Source organism: Vespa velutina, chromosome 2 (assembly GCF_912470025.1).
Source record: "Vespa velutina chromosome 2, iVesVel2.1, whole genome shotgun sequence".
Lineage (NCBI taxonomy): Eukaryota > Metazoa > Arthropoda > Insecta > Hymenoptera > Vespidae > Vespa > Vespa velutina.
Window position 1 is genome coordinate 9,082,326 of NC_062189.1, and position 17,575 is coordinate 9,099,900.

The following is a 17,575-nucleotide window of genomic DNA, read 5'->3' on the forward strand; positions in this document are numbered from 1 at the left end:
ATTTGGTCCGCAAGCGGATATGTAGACGATGGCTATATCATACAAATTATTGTATAATTTTCATTGTATAATGTTATTGGTTTATTATTTATGGTTAAATCAATATACTGTAAAACTTACATGAGATGCAAAGAGCTAATATAAAAATAATCGTCGTAACGCGAGACATGTCGATTAGAACAATTTAGACAATAAAATTCGATATTGTTCATGCGGTACAATTTATATTCGCGAACTATTTTTGTTTCTGCAAATGACTTATGATGTTTATTTTACAGATAATCTTTATATAACGCAATACTTATAAATGCGGTTTCGATATAACGAGTCTCATAAATTGTACCTAGCATTTACATAACGCACTCTACGGTTTTACATAACGCGGAGTATTCATATATACTCACATAAATATAAACTGTCAGTTTTTTGTCTGACTGTATCCAAGAATAGAAATGTGTTGTACACATACTTTCTAGAATATTTTTAATGTGTCATAACTTTTTTCATTATTAGACCATCTATCTCCACGCTACTTGCAAGATAGAATTTTTTGTTAATCTTTAGTTATGTTTCTTCTTGTACCGCATTAAGTATAAACATATCTTTTCTATGTACATACACGCTGTTGTGCGAATGTTATTAGCGAATATTATGTACTGGGATTTCCCCTTTAAGATTTTTTGTTTGCTTCAACTATTTATAATAATTGCGTTCTTGAAACTAACATTTAAACAGATAATATGTATGAAGTAGATGAGTCAATTAAATCATAAGTGTGTATTTATCTTGAGTAATCACAACTTTATTTCCTGATAAATATCATACATAATTAATTAGGAATTTTTTTTTGTCAAAAATATATTTCTAATATGGCATATGTTTTATTGATATTAATAAAAAGATAATATCCTTAATAATAGTATATGTATTATAATCTGTTAATATAATGTTATAATAATCCGTAGTAATCTTTAATAATATTAATGATAGATTAAAAAGCTTTAGAATTATTTTGAATTTATTCGAATCGTCTTATTTTCAGGAAACAATGCCTACACACGTCCATCTTACTTCAAATATTAGGGGGACCGGAAAATAATGTCGCTTTCTTAAATTAAATTCAAACGAATAAATTTTTCACAAGTTTTTATTTTTAATCATAATCAAATATTGACATGCGCAGAAACGACATTACTTTCCGGTCCCCCTAATATTTCTATTAAGATTATTCGTCACCACTGATTTCACAATGGTGTACACCAACAATAAATTCAAACATAATTTTTGGTCAATTTTGATGAATAAGATTTCGTTTTAAAGATGAAGATTTAAACAAGGAAATGATTTTTCTGAATTTTTGAAAATGTTGTATTTTCTTTGAAAAGAATCTTGTCAAAATATGTTTCTTTGAGAACATTTTATGTATAAAAATAAAGCTTCGTATAGAATCAGCCGATTGTGATTGATTAATAGTTTTCATACAGACTTATGTGCAATTTGTAATTTTATTACATAATACTATTATTTTATAAAACACATTTTGGTGCATGCAAATGAAAGATATAAATAAAAATATATATATTTTTTTAACTAAATAAATAAATTATTATCTTTAAAAAATCATTTTCGGTATGTATCCTACTATTTACTAGTATATAATATAAACTTTGCATGATGCAATTTTTATAACGCGATATATTTCTGAAAAGTAGCTCCCAATTTATAAAACGGTTCTTCGTACTTTCTTTGCTACGACCTTTGTAAATCATTCACTTTATATAACAAACAGATTAAGAGATTATAAAATTAAAATATATACAACTCACTTTAATAAATATAATATAAAATAAGAAATTATATAAAAAAAATGTGAATCAAGGGTCATTGGAGATAGGACATTGTTATGATGACCAATTAAAATAATTGATTACTTAGACAAAGGATTATCTAGTGAATAAACTATAAATATTATAATAAACATGTTAACTTCAAGTGCGAGAAAGAAACGATTTAAGAAATATAGTATAATTATATTTCTTTTTAACCACATGTACAGGTTTTTCAACACGGTTGAATTAAACTTTTCTACGAAACTTTTTGTGTCTATTTTTTACAATCATAGGACATTAATATTCATTGAGTAAAATTCGTTTTTCTTTGTCGCTTAATATATCTCCATTTATTTATTTACATCATTGTAAATAAACATGATAAAAATAATCAAATAAATAAGTTAATTAAAATAAATAATTTAATTCGTCTCAAATAAGTCAATTTTCAATTCAAAAAAATCTAATTAAGTATGTAGACATATAGATAAGTATGTAGGTATAAGAATGTAGATATATTATGGTATTTTTTACAAGTTATCGGATAACTGCTTGCACACCTGAAAAAAATTTCATTTGGTCTGCAAGAATTATTAGTTGTATAATTATCAATGTTTATTGTTAATCGATATGTATTAGAACTTTTTTGCGATGTAGAAGAAGAACAAAAAGAATTGTAGTAACGCGAAACATGGCAAATTTAAAACGACTCAACATTTAAAAGTAGGATTGATAAGACGTTATTTATATATTACTTTTTCTATACGCAAATAGTTTTTATCTATGTATATTACTTATCATGTTTGTTTTTATGTTCACATTATCTGCGAAGATCTTCTTCATATGATGAAAAGATTAAAAGATTAGAAAATTAAGAGAGGTAACTTTCTTTAGTAAATATAAAATGATTTAGTAAGAATAATAAATTTGAAAAAAGCCATTGGAGGCAGAGCATTGTTATGATGTACATTTAAAACAGTTTATTACTTATGGCATTATCTAAAGCTAAATAAATTATTTAAAATTGTAATGAATGTTCGTTGGAATTAGAATCGCTGCAATAAGATCAATTGAAATCCAATTTTAGCAATCCATCCGAAACAGCTATTTATATGTAGGATTTGTTTCATCTTATTTTTTTTATTTTTGCTTTATTTTTCAATACAATAGTTGGTGCATTTCTAAATTTTATTTCATCATTTGACATTAAAAGAATTGATGTGGCAAATTATATAAATGGATAAAGGAATTCGAAACTATATTACACTCTGATAACTCCTACTCAAGACAAAATCACCAAGAACTAAAAAAAGAGCCAGCATTTTGAGTGACAATTTGAAATTAGGTAAGAAAGCTTGTCAGAGAATTAAATGATCTGTTTGAAACGATTGAAACAACCTTATATAAAAACTTTAGGATAATCAATTATTGCTGTCACTTTTTATAATCGATGAATCCGTACTTTCTTACATTCGTTTATTATTTTATTATTTATAGTATTTGTTAGTATATTAATAAATGTATTTGAGTTTTACTAAGATAAGTTATACACTTTCAATCGATAAAATTGTATTTCTATATATAAATGAGTTATTATTGTTTGTCGACATCTATCACGGAAATTGATTAAAATAAACATCGAAAAGATTGAAAATTTGTTGGAATCAAAAGATGCATCAATTTTGCATCTATTCCAAATTTTCCTTATTACGCAATACCTTTATGAGATATTACAAATGGATCGTTGTAGAAAAAAGAATAATTACACGATAAAATAACGTCTTTTATTTATAGTAATGTAACAGCTACATGTATAAGATCGAAGAAATGAATAAAATTTTAAGTATATAAAATGTTGTAGGAACGGTAAACGTTTGAGTATAACATTAAGTGATATTTAATATATAGTACTTCTCCTAATTAAATAGAATCTTTTAATTCTCTTTAACAGTTATTAGGAGAAACGCATGCGCCATTACCAGCTCTAAGATATCCTTGCTTACATTGGCACCCTATTATGCATTGCTGAAATAGGATGAAATACATGATTAGAAAGACTGTTCCAAAATTATTAAAATCTTTATTTAGAAAGTTGGTGTGTACTTGAGTAGATTAGATATCTTATTACTAGTTATATAATGAAAGATTTTAATTAAGGATTTTATTGTCTAAGATGAGTTCATAGGAAACGAGCGATTAGATTATATCATAATCATATTTAAGTTTAGAACACATTATTCGCGATATTACATGTTGCTCAAGGAAAAGTAAAAACTAAAAGATTTAATAAAATGTTTCAAGAAATACTTACCAAAGTACAAATATTTGATTTAACTCCACAAGAAGGTTCACAAGCTGAACCACAGCTATTAAATTCTTCGTTCTCCCCACAATTGGTTGACTGAGATGGGACTATGAAGAAAGATTGTTCTCATTAATTAAATATTAGAAAGATTTTTATGTGTATCACTTTCACTTGTCTTGTTTTTAACGATTTTTTGACCGAAATACGAATAATAATCTAGATTTCTCAAATCTGTTTCTTGTATCGCTCATAATTGTTAAATGAAATAAAAAAAAAAAAAAATAGGAAAATATTATAAGAGACGATAGATCTATTTTTCATCGAAAGATGACTAGATTTCAAAGAGATTTAGTCTTAAGGAACAACTTACAGGCAGAAGCGATCGCCACAAGGACAAGAAGAGCGATAATGACGCGAGACATGATTGCTTTCTTTATATTCTATCAAAACAAGACTGATATGCAGTATTCAATCTCCACCAGCTTATATACTCTCGACATCGTTCATCTTTCGTAGATTCCTCTCCACATTCCGACTCACGCCAAGTTTGTTTTTCTTCTTTAATTTGTTCTTTTCCTCTTTTTTTCTCTCTTCTTCTATCGCTCGATCGCTCTCTCTCTCTCTCTCGCGCGCACACAAACATTCACGCGCGCGCGTACATATCATACACACACACACACACATGTATACACGCATCATGTTTACACATATTCTTCAGCATATCATACAATGACTAAAAGCATACTCCTATATACATACATACTTGTACAATAACCAGTCCTTGAGCCTAATAGATTTCACCGAAATATATATCTACCTGTCAGTTTAGTTTAAGAAATAAATCACTGACTAGATTTTGATTTTTATATAAGGAACTGAATCTTTTTTTCTTTTTACATGTTCATCATTACATGTTACATGAATATTAACGTATTCGAAAAATATATAATTCTAAAAAGTCGTGGAATATTATTTATTTGCAATATTGTTTATAATATATAGCACTATACTTTTCTTAAATATAACGTAAATTGATTAGTGAAACATATAAAAGTTATTACTGATATAAACATATATGTAATTTTATCTTTTAAACGCTAATAAGCATATAGTAATGTCTTTTTCGTATCTTTATTTATATCGTTCGTTAAATTTCATACGTTGTCTGTGAATTCTATGAACAAATTAAATTTCATTAATATGATAATTACTAACTCGACTTCATTTAATTGATTCGTTATTTTCTAAATGTTTGGAAGAATCAAATTCAAGATTAAATAGTATTTCAATATTAAATTCTCGCAAGACGATCAGCGATAAAGAAATTTAAATCTCGTTGCTAGTAAATCGTATACGTCGGATAAGATAAATAGTGTCATTGAATTTTGAAATGGTTATGCTTGTAGATTGCGTTAAGTTCAAATGAGATATAAGTATAATAACATGATGATATAATAAATTAGATAAAAATAGTAACGAAATATTGTCATGATAGCAGTTGGATTTTTTAAACATGATTACTTAAATATCAGGTTTTTATCTGAAAAAGAAAAGACAGTAAATTTTGAAACAATAAAAAAGTTAATAGGATTAACTTTTACTCTCAAAAGAGGATATATTATCCGTCAATAATTGAAAAAGAATTGCCTAAGAACTGTATCATTTAAAATGTTATTTTATATTTTTTATTTCTTATAAATTTTTACATAAATTTATATTGGAAATTGTAGCTTGATATTTGTAGATTAGTATTATATGTACACTATTTACAAGAATAAATTAATTTATTATAAATTATCTTATAATAAATAATAAAAGGTCTGATTTAATCACTTGTATTAGCTATTTCTTTTTTTCTGGACACAGGTGACCAACGTGTCCAATTTCATTTACAGCGAACTAATACGTGAAATTATTATTATAAAATTATTATACACAGCTGTTCCAGACTTCTCGATCTATGCAGTTAAGCAATTATGTAAATAATAACTACATTATTTTTCCTCGTTTTGCTTATACGTATTGGATACGAAAACTATTATACTATATTTTAACATTAAAATGTTTATACTAAAATGGATGCTTTATATTGAAACTAATCAAACAATTCGTTTGAAATTATAAACAATACTTCTCTATGCTTAAGAGAAATTATCGATACAATTTTGATTAAACCAGTTTGACCATTTCGTTAATTTTTAACAAAATCGTTTATAATCAAAAAAATACCATTTTGAAAATATTAAAAGAGTAGTCGGAAATAAAAAAATACAAAAAATAGTTTACATATATTTTAAACTTAAAAGTTTCAAATTGAATTGAAAATAAGATAAAAAATTATATATTTTAAAATGTTTATAACATGCATAAAATCAGATTTCATCTATCAATTTTTTATTCAAATCTATCATTGCCTATTTATTTTATATGTTTTATATTATATGCCGTTTATATTCATGGCAAATAATTGCTGAGGTATAAATTAGGCCACTGATACACATTTGACAACAAAAACAACAACGTAAACTACGAAACTTATGAGAGTTATATTTTTTCCCCTTATCTTTTGAATCACCCGAAATTCTCAAATATTTTATTAATCTACTTCTAAAGTTAATTCCTCATATGTATGAATATTAATTCCTCATGTGCGTTAAAATTTTCCACATTATGTCTACATTATAAATTATTTTATCAATGCTTCCTGGAATAAGTACACGAAAACAAAGTATTCGTCAGCAATATATACGTTCGTTTATTTGTAGTTAGATAATAATTTTGTTTTTTCTGCAAAGTCATGAATATCTTTAATAAATATTATCGTAAATGCGATGAGCGCAATTACATCTTCTTGATACTTCAATTCTTATGAAATATTTAATTATAAATCAAGTATCTCGTTTCATTTAATTTTCATATTCTCTCCAAAGTGAAAGTTTACCTAAAATGAAAAATAGAATTTTTATAAGTAATTTAAAAAATTTTTATTTTTATACATTATTGACAGTAATAAAAATTATTATATAATTTAACATGGAATGCACAAAAAAATTTTTTAGCATGTCCAGTATATAAAATTTGATATGGGATATTTTCGTCCTTGAAACTTCGCATTTTTTTCTTTCTTTTATTCCAAAGACAGAAAGAAGAAGAGATGAGAAAGAGTAAATCTGCCCTAGTGATCCGTTTATTATTAGTCCTTTCGAGCAATCCGAATCCATTTCTAAAAATCTTGATCTTTTCTTTCTATCACTCTAATCATGTTGGCAATTAACAGAGATCGGAATTACGTGAGAAAATTTGTATTCTGAATCACTCTTTTGACGTCACATGGATACTTAGCACAACATGCTATCTTAGAAATTAGCAAGACAGAAAGAGAAAGAGACTCCTTTATTAGACTGAGTTAAAATTTGAAGGCCAAACAAAAGAGTGAACGATCACAGGGAAATCCCGTATTAAAATGCATATACCTATACTCGTTTTACCGGGGAATAACATCTTTTGTATTTTATGCTAATAACATATTTAATAATAATAGCATCAATATAGTTATCGTATTTATATATGTATGCATAAATATAAAAAAAAATAAAAAATGTTTATAGAACAAAACAAAGAATATACATATGTTAAAATACACAAAAAATATAGTTTAGATAAGCAGTAATTATGTCGATTTCTTATCAATATTATATTCTCAATGTCAACAAATTTTGCATCATCACGTATGGTTTCTTGTCAAAAGAGGAAGCTTATCGGTTGCTTTACTATATAAATTCATTGCACCTTTAGATTACAATTAGTTGCCAATGTACTAGAAGGAAACAATCAGCTAAGAGAAAATGTCGTCCATTTTATCAATTTCATTCGCTATTTTGACAATATCTCTACTTAGTGAGTAAATTTATACAATACGAGGACGCATGATTGCGAGTATTTTGGAAATTACCGGAATTTTATTAACATTTTTTTTTTGTACTTATTCATTTGAAAAAGAATTATAAATTAAAAAAAAAATATGTAATCTCTCGATAAATGATAACGTGAATTTTGTTTGGTCAATATAGTATTGGATCGTAATATAAATAAGTTCGGTTATATTCACTTATTGTTAGAATGAAAACACGTTTATACTTGTAACTGAATTTATCAACCTATTATATAGTCAATTAATAATAGATATTAAATATTAAATTTAATTGTTTATAGCTGTAGTGAATATTACATGTAATGATATCGTCTGTGATCGACCCAACGAAGTATATGAATGCGGTTCAGCTTGTCAGACGAACTGCGAATCTCTTGGAGAGCCTTGTCCTATAGTTAATATCGTAAGTATATTAACGGTTCATATTTTATTGGCTACTATTTTGCGAGGATTTTGAATTAAACATGAAAATCGATCAAGGATGATATTTATTATCTTTGTCATTCTTTCTTTTTATTTCAGAGATGTAACGATGCCTGTTATTGTATAGAAAATTATGCTAGAAACGATGAAGGAAACTGTATACCTATCTCTGAATGTCCTCCTAAGAATAATTAATAATTAATAATTATGCAACGTGTTATGTACAACAATGGAATCATATCTAATATTACAAATGGTTAAATATATTCAAACTAAATAACGGTTATTTATATATTTTATATTTTTTTAAAGAAATAGTAATCGTGCAAGCAGCAAAATAATAATTTTACAATTTATATGTGTTGCCAAATCAACGATTACGATTTTTCAAAATGAAATTCACGGAAGAAGTAAAACAAAATGTACGTATTCGCATATGCTGTGAACTATTTTCGAGGATTAATAAGAGCTTTCACCGGCTAGCCGATTGCTGACGAAGTCGTCTGCCGACGAAAAGTCAAAGAGGCTTGACCACAGCCTTCAAGGGGTGTTTCAATATTTGGCTCCATAATGTAATCCAGCAAGAAGTCGAAAGTGCTTCGTGGAACATCCTCCAACTTGCCGACCGTTTCCTTTTACCACTTCTCTTCGTTTTTGATTCTCGTAGTTAATAGAATTTCAAGCATACGAATGCAAAAACCGCGAAAAAGAGAACGCTTCGATGATCTTTTCACCAGGATATATATTTTTTAAGTATATATATATATATTTAGAGAGAAGGACAGAGAGAAAGAGAGAGAGAGAGAGAGAGACAGAGAAAAGTCATTTTAATAACGATAATAAAGAATAAAAATGACAGAAAGACATGATCAAGAGAATGTCGAAGTTGCCATAGGATCGCTAGTTTGATTACAACTAGGCTCGAGGATCTAATTATATATTCCATGAGCGCGTACACGCGTATATGCATGACTTCTTGCTCGTAAATGCATACATAATTTGGTGAAGTTTACGAACACGAATATGGTATAGCAGAATGGCCTTGAAAACACGATAGATGAAACGGGCTGCGTACATATGCGCAAACACACGCAAAAGGTCTACAATGCGTTTAGCTCGGCTTTCACATGCTGCTCGACACGTGCGTTTCCCCCGTTTCCTGCAAGCGAAAAAGAGATAGGGCGATTTAAGGTCGAAGAGAGAGGAAAAGAGAAAGAGAGAGAGAGAGAGAGAGAGAGAGGATAGAAAATGATGCCGGAGGGTTGTTCTGCCCCTACCAGGCATTTGTTTAATTGAGAACCGACATGGCCGGCGAAGCACCCTTGTCGAGATCGACTCTTCCATCTGCATGATCATCGTCAACGTTACGTTTCTCAAAACTTTCGATTCCTTTTTATTCTCTTCCTTGCTTATCATATATGTATGTTATTCTTTATGTTCTTATCTCATATTTTTATCATACTGTACATACATATCAAGCCGATGAAACGTACTTAGGTATGTCTAAAAAATCATAAAAAGATACTACAGAAAATACTTTTAAATACAGAGAGACGAATTTATGATAATTTATTAAAATGTAAATATGTATCCACGTTTCAAAAATTGAATATTCAATCGGCGAGCGTATATTTTCACATTTGAAAGTTACTTAAATGATAATATATGCGTTGCGTAATACATAACTAGTGAACCGTCTTTCGTTTGGTCACACTCCAATCTTATCCTCGATAATAATTTGCCTTTTTTCTTCTTTCTTGTCTCCCTCTCTCTCTCTCTCTCTCTCTCTCTCTCTCTCTCTCTCTCTCTCTCTCTTTCTTCTTGTAAAAAGAAGAGAATAACGCATTGACAATGAAAAACGATTAATCTCATTTTCGAAGCTCATGCGGACTTTTGAAAAAACCAGCGAGTTATATTTCGTCGAATTTTCTCTTCTATCTTGTTTGCTTGATTCTTCCACGGATTCTTTGTCATACTCGAGAGATAAGCACAACGATCAATCTAAATAAACAAGACTTTCTTACTCGGAAAGAGAAATCGGCTTTATCGAGTGACTCGCTGTATTCTCGTTATTTCACCTGCTACGTTGAACAATTGACAAGAACAAATTGGCAATGTTTTCGTTACGGATCGATAAAATGTCTCAAAAAGAGAGAAACAAGAATTGGAGTACGGACTGGAGAAGCAGAAGAGAATTTTCTTTCGTTTCATAAGCGGCTCGTTATCAGCCAACCTTGAGACGAGAAAGAAAGGAAAAAGATAAACTCCTTTCAACAAATCGATTGGAAAACTGACTGGACAGCTCGTATATTCTCTACCGAGAAAACAGAAAGCTCGACCATTCGAGAATCTTAGAAATAGAATATGAGATGAACAGATCTGTTTAAAGGTACTGTTATCGTATCATTCAATTTATATTCAATGAGATCATTAGATAAACCGTCAGCTGACATTGAATTTCGATATGTACAAACTTTGTAAAGGATTAGATTTTATAATATGATTCTATCCAACGAGCTAGATTGACTGGAATCAAGATCAAAATCCTGTGATTCACTTTTTTGCTTCCCTCCTCCAAAATGGTTTCTAAATAAATATAATGTACAATACGATACAGTTATAGTAAGTTGTAATGTATGATACAAAATATTATCATTAAATTTTTAAATGCCATTAATGGATAGATGCCATTTAAATACCATAATTAATAGAAATAATGATCAAATATTTACGTGAACGGATTTGCATTTGGAAAAAACGTTTACTATCGCATACCTGTTACTGTAGGATCAGTAGAATATAACGGTTAGTGATCGGTTATATCTCCTTGTGATCGTACAATACAACCCCTAATGACTCAGCTGGCCAGTCAGCTGGCAATTGCGGGGCGGCACGTTCTACGTCCGTTTGATATAAATACGTCAAAGACCTGCAGGTAGGATACAAGGAGTGTGTATACATTGCAGGTATACGAAGGGAGAACAACGACAGACCTGCGATTTCATGCAAACGATGTTAACAACCCTTTCTCTCTCTCTCTCTCTCTCTCTCTCTCTCTCTCTTTCTCTCTCTCTCTCTCTCTCTCTCTCTCTCTCTCTCTCCTACTCTCCCATTCTCCCAGTGTTCGATGCATCATTTAAATTGCGTTTCTTGTCGTACGATCGAGATATATAGACGATTGTCATTTACACTGTTCTCTATTATCGACATTAATAACGTGTAATAGTTATAATACTATCATTCGAACGAAAGATTATGATAAAACAAGTAATTTTTATTATATTTATATATATATATATATATATATATATATATATATATATACACACATATATATTCATATTTGTCCAAATTGTTCGACTAACACGTAAAACAATTTTTGAAGTTCACGAAAAATGAAAAATATATTTTTATTGCAGAAAGGTTACGATGCCAACGAAGCAATGATTTCTTTCTTAAAGATTGTAAAAAAAAGTATATGGTTCTACGTATGCGCATCATTTAGCACTTACTTCTGCGAAAACACGATTGACAGCTAATCTTATTCGTCGGCGAAGATTTTTTTTCCTCCTAACATCCGCATTTGTTCATTTGCATAACCGATAAACTCTGTTTGTTTAAACGAAATTAATTTATAATACATACATATGTACCGAGTGAATATTTTCAATAGGATGCACGTCTCCAGATAAGAATTATTTGCAAGAATTATTCCGTTCTTATGAGTTTTGTTTGAGATTAAAATTTTTTTTTTGCACTCGACGGTTTTCTTTGAGTTCTGATATTTATAGTGTTTGTTAAAATAATATCGCTAATGAGAATAAATTGAAATATAAAAGCGAGTTCTATATTAACGAAAAAAGAATTAAGATGTTTTTCTTTCTGAAGAGATCATTCTGTCTAGCCTCCGCTCTCTCCGATTGTTTTGTATCTACGATAAAAAAAAATGGAAAATTAAAAGGTTAACAAAAAGAAAGAAAAAAAAAAGAAAAGACAACATTGTATAGTTGTGTTTCGCGGAGGAAGGAAAGAAGAAAAAGCAGAGATGGATAGGATCGAAAAGGAACGAGAAAGGAGAGAAATCGAGGCACATCATGCCAACTGTAATCCACGTATTGTTTCGCTTTCGGTCTCGTCGACGGAAACGAGCGTACCGCAGCTGAGAACGTATAATCCATGGGACTCCATGATGTGACGCTTTCTCTGTCAGGAACGCGATAACGCTTTTGTAGCAGGAAGGGTTGCCGATCGGGGATGCTTTTCAATGGACTATCGGTGAAATTTTTAATCGGAGTCAGCTTTGTCTCGACGTCGGCGATAAAGCCGTACTATTCGAAGCGTGTAAGCTCGAAACATCGAAGATTAAAAAGTATGCGAAAGAGATAAAGAGAGAGCGAGTAAACATTGCACGATATAAAAAAGAAATATTTTGACGTCTCGATGCGTATGCAATTATTCCCATAAAAAGTCTATGAGAAGTAACTGCAATCTGCAATATCTTTATTTTCTTTGTTATTCTTTTTTTCTTATTGAGACACATTTAACAGAAATTTAAGGAGTGTTTGCAAATTAAAAGAACAACAATGTTTGAAAGTTGAAAAATAAGTGATAACAATTTTCTAATTACCATCGGCTCGCTAAGCATACAAATCGCGACCGTAACCTTTACGAGTTATACACTTCAAAATAATGTAAAATTGTTCAAGGTTGTTGACGACCAGCCAGCCGAGAACATCATGTTGCTCCGCTGCTATTGTGTCCGCAAATTGTTCGTGATTGTTGTCCTACAAAATAGATTTAAAGTTTTATCAAGCACGAGTGTATCTTTTCAATTCATTCTTCGACTTTCTCTCCAATTAGAAGCAATGTTCAATGGAAACTTTCTCTTCAAGCGGAAAGATTTTTTTTTTTTTTTATAACTTTGAGGTAAACTGAATACTTATTATTTTGTTCATATAGATACCATGAAAATAGATAAATTATATTTAAGAGACATAAATAAAAATAAATATTATCATAATATTTCGTTAAATCTACTGATTCAAATCACGTATCGATTTAATCGCATTAATACGGTAGTCAGTGGCATGAAAGTTGCTAAAGTGAATGAACGATAGAGAGAGAGAGAAATATTAGGACAAATATTATCTTAGAATATTTTCTCTCTAAATGTTAGGACCGCGCCGAACCGTCTCTTTCTCTCTCTCTCTCTCTCTCTCTCTCTCTCTCTCTCTCTCTCTCTCGGAAGTTCTCAAGTTTACCCTCGAGCTGGAGAATATATAGTGAAAGGAGTGCTGATAAGAGAGCCTCGACAGCATCTGTTAAGACGATAAACACGCACGAGACTTTCGTAAAGTGAATTTCTCTTTGTCTCATCATCTTTTTTAGATCTTCGAAATCCATTTCGATTGTTTTGAAGAGCATTGAATATCAGATTAATTCAATTCAATTCAATTTAATTACATCAATGTAAATGTATTGTTTTTGTAATCGATTTGTTTTTTTTTTTTTTTTTGTTAATACGCAAATTAAATTCAAAAAGAGAACGCAAGATTTTAAGAAGAATCGTCCCTATGTAATAGCCCTTTCAAAAAGTATCTTTGTAAAACGAGTGAAGCCACAAATCCATTGGCAACGCAGACGCGAGAACGTAAAATAATTAGGTGTCGACAAACACGCAAGTTATTCTCTTTATTGTCGTGACTCGGTTGATACAGCAAACGATAGCGTCGAATTCACGGCATTCGGAGGCTGATGTTCAAACAATACGCAACGTCGAGTACGAGAGGCAAAAACGTTGTCTCTCTTATCGTCGAGAAAAACACATTAATTAGGACAACTGGAGTTCGGCCGTTGATACTCGCTAAATTAGTGGGAAAGAGAAAGAAAGAGAGAGAGAGAGAGAGAGAGAGAGAGAGAGAGAGAGAGAGAGAGAGAGAGAGAGAGATAAAGCGATGAGTCTGCAGAAAAGAAAAGTGAGAGAAAGGTATACAATCGACTCAGAGCGCTGTTTGGCGAAGCTCATGCCTATCGAATATCTGTTCTCTGTCGTGTCCCGCGAGAATACTCGCCTAGGGAGAAGGATATCTGATGTCGACTCACGTATACCGTGTGTTCAGACAGATACCTCGTTGTCTTTCCCGACTTTTTCTTGCATTTTCCAACGAATGGCTCTATAAGGGTCCTGCTGAATACCATTCGTACTCTCCTTATATTTTCATCTTGTTACCAAGACTATCTTTTTCATCTTTTTTTTATACAGGCCATGTTATTTTTTTGTGCGATATTAATTGATAATGATTAAATACTATGCCAGATGAAGAAATAGGATGAATATATAATCAAACGAATCATAGCTTGTATTATTTTGTGTGTAAGCATTTAACAATAAATATGAATGTATGTAACTATTTGTATAGTATATAATTATATGTATAGTTGTATACGTTTATTACTTCTAGAAATCTCGAAAAACTATTCTTCCTCTGTCTCTGCGTTACGTTAATGTCGGTGATACACATGCTTCTTTCTACGTTGCAATTTTGAAAATCAAAATGTAAATCCATATATAGCCGTCTTGTTATAATAAAATGATATTTGTTTTAAACTCTCCGTGTGACTTGATAAGTCGCATGTGTTTCATAACATTTACAAAAAATTCGAAAAGTCTGAATATCTTAAATTTTCGAAAATTATCCGTAATTCGTTTTAATGATTGTTCGACACCAGCGGTTATAAAAGACGTTTAAAATAATCGAAGGAAGTTTTTTTTTGCTGAATCAATGAGCTGCGTAAGCCGTCAAGTTTTCCGAGATATCTTGCAAGAGCAAGCAAAAAATACGGAGCTACGTAAGGAGAATCGATAGAACGGTCCAAGTTATATCGTAATCAAGTAAGCAGTTCAGTCGAGCGATCTAGCTAGCTCGACCTTAGTCCCACTATCAGCGAGGCGTCACTGATTGGTTTACAGACTTGCCGCTCAAAGGTCTCTCTCTCTCTCTCTCTCTCTCTCTCTCTCTTTCTCTTTCTCTTCCAGTTTCCGAGTCACCCTATCTTCCTACTTCGCTTCCGCCCTTTCCGCACTGTGACTGTTTAATTAATTCTCTCAACATCTCTGCCTCACTTTGAAGAACCTACGCATCCGTTACGATTTCGAACTTCATTACTGCCTTGAATATCAGAGTTCACACTCGAACGATTGTGATGGTGACATACGTAAAAAACATAAATATATAGGACGAGTCGGTAACTACTGTCTCTTGAATTTATTTTAATCAAAAATGCTTCACCTTTATTATCGATGAAGAAGAAACAATTGTTTTAATCTATAAATGAATGGATTTCGAAAAATATATTGGATTGAATAAAAAGGTAAAGTGAGATTAGAACATATTAAAAGTAACGTTCATTTTCAATTCTATCGATCGTTCGTACGTTCGAAAATAAATTTATTTAGAGATTAACACGGATCACTTAGTATATATACTTAGTTGATATTCTTGAGAGAGAAAAATAAGATACGTGTAAATCGAATCAAAGTTTTAGAGTCCCAAATCCACCGGTACGGTATTAAAGGCAACACGCGCGAGTTGCTTTCTCCTGTCTTTCTTTCTTTCATTCTACGAGGGTGGTCGAAGACAAAGCGGCCAGAAGGTGGGGTCGAATTTGTCGGCATAAGCCGACAAAAAAGGAAGCTCATGCTGTTGGCACAGCATTAGCCGAGAGAATTCAGAGAGGGTAGGAATAGAGAATTATTGCGAACACGTGCCGTTACTCGGACACGTTAGATACCTGTCTTGTCTTTACAAGAATATCTATTTCCCATTTATTTTTTACAATTCATATAAATATTCTGCAAGCTTTATCACAAAGAAAAAAATCAAATGACTTCTTTGAAAGAAAATACTTATTCGGAAATTAAGCATTTGTTTATTCAGAAAAGACAAGATGTAGGTATGTTTCATATCTTGCTACCAACGTGTTAATTATTACAACGTATTTACTTATCAAATCTACGCTTATGCGATGTTCGTTTATACTCTGAGTTTGAAACGATGCGACATCAAATAGTAGATATATTTGACGAAATAAAGAGAGAGAGAGCAAAGAGACGAAGAAAGAAATGAAAAATGTGAATTGTATGCAAAACAAATTGTGCACAGCCTTTGCGCCGTTTCATTATCCTTCTGCTATTACGAGAGCTTTCTCTTTCTTTCTCTCTCTCGCTTTCTTTCTCTCTCTCTCTCTTTCTATCTTTTTCTTCTTCTGGCCAACTGTAGAAAATTTAATTTTCAAAGTGAGTCGTCGCTCACATGCCTCCGACGGCATTAATAAAAGACCGTGAGGAATATGACGAGACCGCTGTCACCTGCGGTCGGTCCTTTAAAAATGATTAACCTGACGAAATGAGCGATTCCGGCATCTTCCGATGGTGTTCGATGAAAAATGACTTCCTCAACGTCGTCTTCACTTGGAACAAAGGAAGACAAAGGAAACCATTAACTTCTCCTTGTGTTATTGCACGAAATAAACCGGAAGGATTCGATGCGATCATTTTATTTTTTTTTTGAGAACAATATAAGTTGATTGCTATAGAAAATTTATAAAAAAGAGACTTGCACTGATATACAAAATATTGATATATTTATTATTATTCAAAAAAAAAATGTCATCGATATGCATTTCTATCTCTGAATATATACATTAAGTCATGGCAATTGAGACAAAGCAGGATTACTGAAATGCCGAATTAAAATACCTACCTCGTTGGATACAATGGATCGATATTGATATATTATTTACCAGGCAAATCCGAACGAATTCCCCTTCGGGAAGAACATATCAATCATTTGGATCGATACTATGCATATCTTCGATATACTATCGAAGATCCCGTAACAGATTTCGAACCGAATGACACATCGTTCTGACAAGTGATTTGTCACACTAACGACGTTCCATTAATATCCAGACCAAATTCATAGTTACGGACTACAATCGTATGCAGCATACGATTCTTAATTTATTCTCTCGAAAGTGAAGACTACATTGAAAATTCATTAGAATAGAATTTTAATTAATCAAATA

The 17,575-nt window shown here is 30.9% G+C and overlaps 2 protein-coding genes across 2 annotated transcripts; one reads left to right on the forward strand and one right to left on the reverse strand.

The window, feature by feature from the left end:
- Nucleotides 1-3,591: 3,591 nt before the first annotated feature.
- LOC124957976 (chymotrypsin inhibitor-like) lies at nt 3,592-4,666 on the reverse strand. The gene is made up of 3 exons (XM_047515615.1): nt 4,505-4,666; nt 4,141-4,241; nt 3,592-3,854 (listed from the first exon to the last, which is right to left on the reverse strand). Exons 1-3 carry the CDS (start codon nt 4,554-4,556, stop codon nt 3,774-3,776), a joined length of 234 nt encoding a protein of 77 aa, XP_047371571.1. The 5' UTR covers nt 4,557-4,666; the 3' UTR covers nt 3,592-3,773.
- Nucleotides 4,667-7,890: 3,224 nt separating this feature from the next.
- Nucleotides 7,891-8,774, forward strand: LOC124957975 (inducible metalloproteinase inhibitor protein-like). The gene is made up of 3 exons (XM_047515614.1): nt 7,891-8,031; nt 8,347-8,468; nt 8,588-8,774. Exons 1-3 carry the CDS (start codon nt 7,980-7,982, stop codon nt 8,681-8,683), a joined length of 270 nt encoding a protein of 89 aa, XP_047371570.1. The 5' UTR covers nt 7,891-7,979; the 3' UTR covers nt 8,684-8,774.
- The last annotated feature ends 8,801 nt before the right edge of the window (nt 8,775-17,575 follow it).